At 35.9% G+C, this 5,614-nt stretch overlaps 1 protein-coding gene across 2 annotated transcripts in view; it reads left to right on the top strand.

Moving 5' to 3' along the window:
• The first annotated feature begins 5,408 nt into the window (after positions 1–5,408).
• The window catches only part of AIFM3 (apoptosis inducing factor mitochondria associated 3), a 161,385-nt gene continuing 161,179 nt past the window's right edge, over positions 5,409–5,614 (top strand). For both annotated transcript variants that reach the window (XM_053700492.1, XM_053700490.1), the window contains exon 1: positions 5,409–5,439. In XM_053700492.1, coding sequence (XP_053556467.1) covers positions 5,409–5,439 — 31 coding nt within the window. The remainder of the gene's footprint in view (positions 5,440–5,614) is intronic.

The raw sequence follows: 5,614 nt of genomic DNA, 5'->3' as shown, positions 1-5,614 counted from the left end.
CAATTATTCGCATTTTGCTGTAACTGCTGAGCTTTTTGTATGTCTTTTGTGGCTATAAATGTATTATGAATGTTGTTTTCATTATATAACTAACGAGTGCAATCAGGGGTCACTTACACATCTCAACCAGCTGCAAAACGTATGTGAAAGAATCATAAAAAATATGTAAATTATATATATTTGTTTCTTGCATTATAATTTGTACAATTTCCCTAAATTTTATAAGAGAAAAGAATATAAAGAAACTAATATGATTACCAAGTGTCCAGTATTCAACAGGACAGTTCAGTATTGGTAAAAAAATATATTCTGTTTTATGTGTTTCTGGTAGTTTCAGGGGCATTAAAATACAACCGTCACTTGTAGCCACTGGAGCAAAATCACTGCTCTTTGTTTTTTACTGTGAACCCCAGGGGGCCTATTTATCAAAGCGTCAACTGTGCTGCATTCGCCAGCACCAATACGCTTGCCTAACATCGCCTAACATCATTGCCGCGGACCTGAATAAGTTCTCCATATTTAACAACAAAGCTGTCAAAAAGCCACGCACCAAGTACGGGGCAATGAGCAGCGGACTGTTGTTAACTAACAGTCATTGATCTCGCTGCTATTCGGCTTTTTCCCAGCTTTATTTGTATACTGTCAATAAGCACCCACACTATACTAAACTGTTTAACCCCTATCCCGCCACTCCCCGGACCCCCGCCGCAACTAAATAAAGTTATTAACCCCTAAACCCCGCTCCCGGAGCCCACCGCCACCTACATTATGTTATTAACCCCTAATCTGCTGCCCCCTACACCGCCGCCACTCTAATAAAGTTATTAACCCCTATTCCTCCACTCCTGGAGCCCACCGCAACTAAATACAGTTATTAACCCCTAAACCACCAGCCCCCCACATCGCCATAAACTAAATTATACTATTGACCCCTAAACCTAACAACCCGCTAACTTTACATTAAATTTTAACTCATCCCTATCTTATAATAAATGTAAACTTACCTTTAAAATTACATTAAACTATATTAAACTATTCATTAATCTACCCTAACTGTTATACTAAAATTACATTAAACTATATTAAACTATTCATTAATCTACCCTAACTGTTATACTAAAATTACATTAAACTATTTTAAACTATTCATTAATCTACCCTAACTGTTATACTAAAACTACATTAAACTATATTAAATTAATAATTAATATACCCCAACTTTTATACTAAACTACATTAAACTACAAATTAAATTAACTATATTATATATTTAAACACCTAACTCTACTCAAATAATTTAAATCTACACTAAAAAAATACAAAAAACTAATTAAAATAACAAACACTAAGTTACACAAAAAAATAAACACTAAGTTACAAAAAATAAAAAAGAAATTATCAAAGATTTAAACTAATTACACCTAATCTAAGGGCCCTATGAAAATAAAAAAGCCCCTCCAAAATAAAAAAAAACCCTAACCTACAATAAACTACCAATAGCCCTTAAATAGCCCTTAAAAGGGCCTTTTGCGGGGCATTGCCCCAAAGTAATCAGCTCTTTTACCTGTAAATAAAAAATACAAACAACCCCCCCAACAGTAAATCCCACCACCCACACAACCACCCCCCCAAATAAAAAGCTAACTAAAAAAACCTAAGCTCTCCATTGCCCCGAAAAGAGCATTTGGATGGGCATTGCCCTTAAAAGGGCATTTAGCTCTATTGCAGCCCAATTCATAATCTAAAACTAAAACCCACCCAATAAACCCTTAAAAAATCCTAACACTAACTCCAGAAAATTTACTTACAGTTTTGAAGATCCCACATCCATCCTCCAAGAAGCCGGGAGAAGTCCTCAACGAAGCAGCCGAAGTCTTCATCTAAGCCCGCAGAAGTCTTCATCCAGACAGCATCTTCTATCTTCATCCATCCGGTGTGGAGTGGCTCCATCTTCAAGACATCCAATGAGGAGCATCCTCTTCTTTCCAACAACTACCGACGAATGAATGTCCCTTTAAATGACGTCATCCAAGATGGCATCCCTTAGATTCCGATTGACTGATAGAATTCTATCAGTCAATCGGAATTAAGGTTGAAAAAAATCCTATTGGCTGTTGCAATCAGCCAATAGGATTGAGCTTGCATTCTATTGGCTGATTGGAATAGCCAATAGAATGCGAGCTCAATCCAATTGGCTGATTGGATCAGCCAATAGCATGAAAGCTCAATCCTATTGGCTGATTGCAACAGCCAATAGGATTTTTTCAAACTTAATTCTGATTGGCTGATCAGCCAATCGGAATCTAAGGGACGCCATCTTGGATGACATCATTTAAAGGAACCTTCATTCGTCGGTAGTCGTTGGAAAGAAAAGGATGCTCCGCGTCGGATGTCTTGAAGATGGAGCCGCTCCACGCCGGATGGATGAAAATAGAAGATGCCGTCTGGGTGAAGACTTCTGCGGGCTTGGATGAAGACTTCAGCCGCTTCGTTGAGCACTTCTCCCGGGTTCTTGGAGGATTGATGTCGGATCTTCAAAACTGTAAGTGAATCTTCTGGGGTTAGTGTTAGGATTTTTTAAGGGTTTATTGGGTGGGTTTTAGTTTTAGATTAGGACTTGGGCTGCAATAGAGCTAAATGCCCATCCAAATGCCCTTTTTAGGGCAATGGGGAGCTTAGGTTTTTTTAGTTAGCTTTTTATTTGGGGGGTTGGTTGTGTGGGTGGTGGGTTTTACTGTTGGGGGGTTGTTTGTATTTTTTTTTTTACAGGTAAAAGAGCTGATTTCTTTGGGGCAATGCCCCGCAAAAGGCCCTTTTAAGGGCTATTTGTAGTTATTTGTAGGTTAGTTTTTTTTATTTTGGGGGGGCTTTTTTTCCATAGGGCCCTTAGATTAGGTGTAATTAGTTTAAAGCTTTGATAATTTCTTTTTTATTTTTTGTAACTTAGTGTTTATTTTTTTGTCTAACTTAGTGTTTGTTATTTTTGGTAACTTAGTTGTTAGTTTTTTGTAATTTAGTAATTTGTTAGTGTAGATTTAAATTATTTGAGTAGGGTTAGGTGTTTAAATATATACTATAGTTATTTTAATTTGTAGTTTTATGTAATTTTAGTATAAAAGTTAGGTTAGATTAATTATTAATTTAATATAGTTTAATGTAATTTTAGTATAATAGTTGGGTTAGATTAATTATTAATTTAATATAGTTTAATGTAATTTTAGTATAATAGGTTAAATTAATTATTAATTTAATATAGTTTATTGTAATTTTAGTATAATAGTTAGGGTAGGTTAATTAATAGTTTAATATAGTTTAATTTAATTCTAAAGGTAAGTTTAAATTTACTATAAGATAGGGATGAGTTAATATTTAATATAAAGTTAGCGGGTTGTTAGGTTTAGGAGTTAATAGTTTAATTTAGTTTATGGCGATGTGGGGGGCTGGTTTAGGGGTTAATAACTTTATTAGAGTGGCGGTGGGCTCCGGGAGCGGCGGTTTAGGGGTTAATAACTTTATATAGGTGTCTGCGGTGTTGGGGCGGCAGATTAGGGGTTAATAAGTATAATGTAGGGGGCAGCAGATTAGGGGTGTTTTTAGACTCAGGGTACATGTTAGGGTGTTAGGTGTAAACATAACTTTTATTCTCCCATAGGAATCAATGGGATATCTGGCAGCATCGAACATAAGCTTTCGCTGCTTTCAGACTCCCATTAATTCCTATGGCATCTGCCGCCTCCAGGGCGGCAGATTGAAAACCAGGTACGCTGGACCGGAATAGTGGCGAGCGTACCTGTTAGAAATGTATTAACTTTTAAAAGTAGTCAGATAGTGCTGAATTTGCATTCGGAACATCTGTAGTGATGTAAGCATCGATCTGTGCCAGACTGAGACCGGCGGATCGTATGTTATGTCACAAATTTCTACTTTTGCCGGTCTGTAGCCTTTGATAAATAAGGCAAATCAAGCTCTCCACAATTACGCTGCGGAATTCCAGCGTATTTGCGGTTGACGGCTTGATAAATAGACCCCCAGGAGTGTAAAAACACTTCTCTGTGTCTGGTACTGGCTGTCAAACAGGGTCAGATAGATCATGTGTTTGCTTCTGGCAGTCAAAGAGGTAAACTAATTGCTTTGTGTATTACTGACAGGTAAGCAGATACATTTACTGCTCATTTGTCAAAAATATACATGGTGGGTTCAAGTGTCCTTAGGTAGAGTTTTGGAGAGGGGTCACTATGGGACCCTACCTACAACCTGTTCCAAGTAACATATAGATTGGCCAGTATTTTTGTGAAGGACGTCTGGCAACAGACTATCAGTACAATCGGTTAGAATTTGACATTTAAAAACTCATAACAAGAGTTGAGCATGCAATAAATTTGAATCAGTTTTTCAGTTTTATCCATTCAGATTAGGTAAATATGCACAAACGTTGAAACAGATGTTTTCTTAAGTATTTGTTAACCAACATGAATTAAAAAGAAAATCAGAAAAGAAGAAGAAAGGGAACCAATGGAAAAAAGGAAAATGGCACCGATTACTGCTTTGTTTGTCTGACTGAGGTTTCTTCCGAACAATTTAGAGCATGTCATTTTTGTACTACAATGTCTAAATTATATGATGATCATATGTTATTACTGGATGTTTCCTAGTTTAAAAACGTGATTTGATCATTATGAACGTTTTTTAAAAAAGCAGACAGTTCTTATTAAAAATGAAAACTAAGAATGCATGAGATTGTCAAAAAAATTTGAAAATATGAAAAAACAAACCTAAAGTTCTTGAATTAGATCAATTCAAAACTAATTTGAAAACTGGTGAGAGAATTGTTTTCTGATACATTGGAATATCACTGGAGAGGGGTCTCCAAGTCATTAAATAAAAAAACACAGAAAAGCTTTTCTTACTGATTTTAATGACCTTGAACAGGTTTTTGCAGAGCAATACATTATTTTCCCTTTAAAAGAAATGTTCTAACAGACTGGCTTAGAGCTCATAGACAGATGAATTTATATTCTAATTGACCTGAAGATCTGTACATTGAAAGTGATTTATATCTAAATTAGCATTTAGCCACTTCCCTGAATTAATACATTCCATTTACATAGACACCTAATGATTTTTTTTTCTGCCTGGAATATCCTGTATTCCTCTGTATGAATGTCATTACCACTGTATTTTATTATGTACAGTACAGCATTAATATTGCATTTTTTCATTAATATAGGTTATGAGAAAAACTATACACCCGTGATGACAACAGTGGTTTTGCTGCCTTTATGAATGTACCTGCAGTCCTGTATCCATCATGATCTTCTACAGCATTTACTTAACTGAATTATTGCTTAGCATCTCTTTTGAAGATTATTGGACAATATAGAGTTTCTGATTTCTGCACTTAACTCACCATGGGAGGATGCTTTTCCAAACCTAAACCAGGTAACATCTGATTTTGTCATAAAGCATTACACTATGAAATAGGTCAGGCGAGCAAACTCTGTGGGGTAACTCCTGGAAGGAATGTTAATTCTATGCTCTTGCGGGAAGGATTAATGATCGCTCTAGGTTACAATTAATCCTAGGAAAATTACACTTTACTTTCTAATACAGTACG

Source organism: Bombina bombina, chromosome 2 (genome assembly GCF_027579735.1).
Source record: "Bombina bombina isolate aBomBom1 chromosome 2, aBomBom1.pri, whole genome shotgun sequence".
In the NCBI taxonomy this organism is placed as follows: Eukaryota; Metazoa; Chordata; class Amphibia; order Anura; family Bombinatoridae; genus Bombina; species Bombina bombina.
Note: the sequence above shows the minus strand (reverse complement) of the source record. Positions and strands in the feature narration are given on the sequence as shown.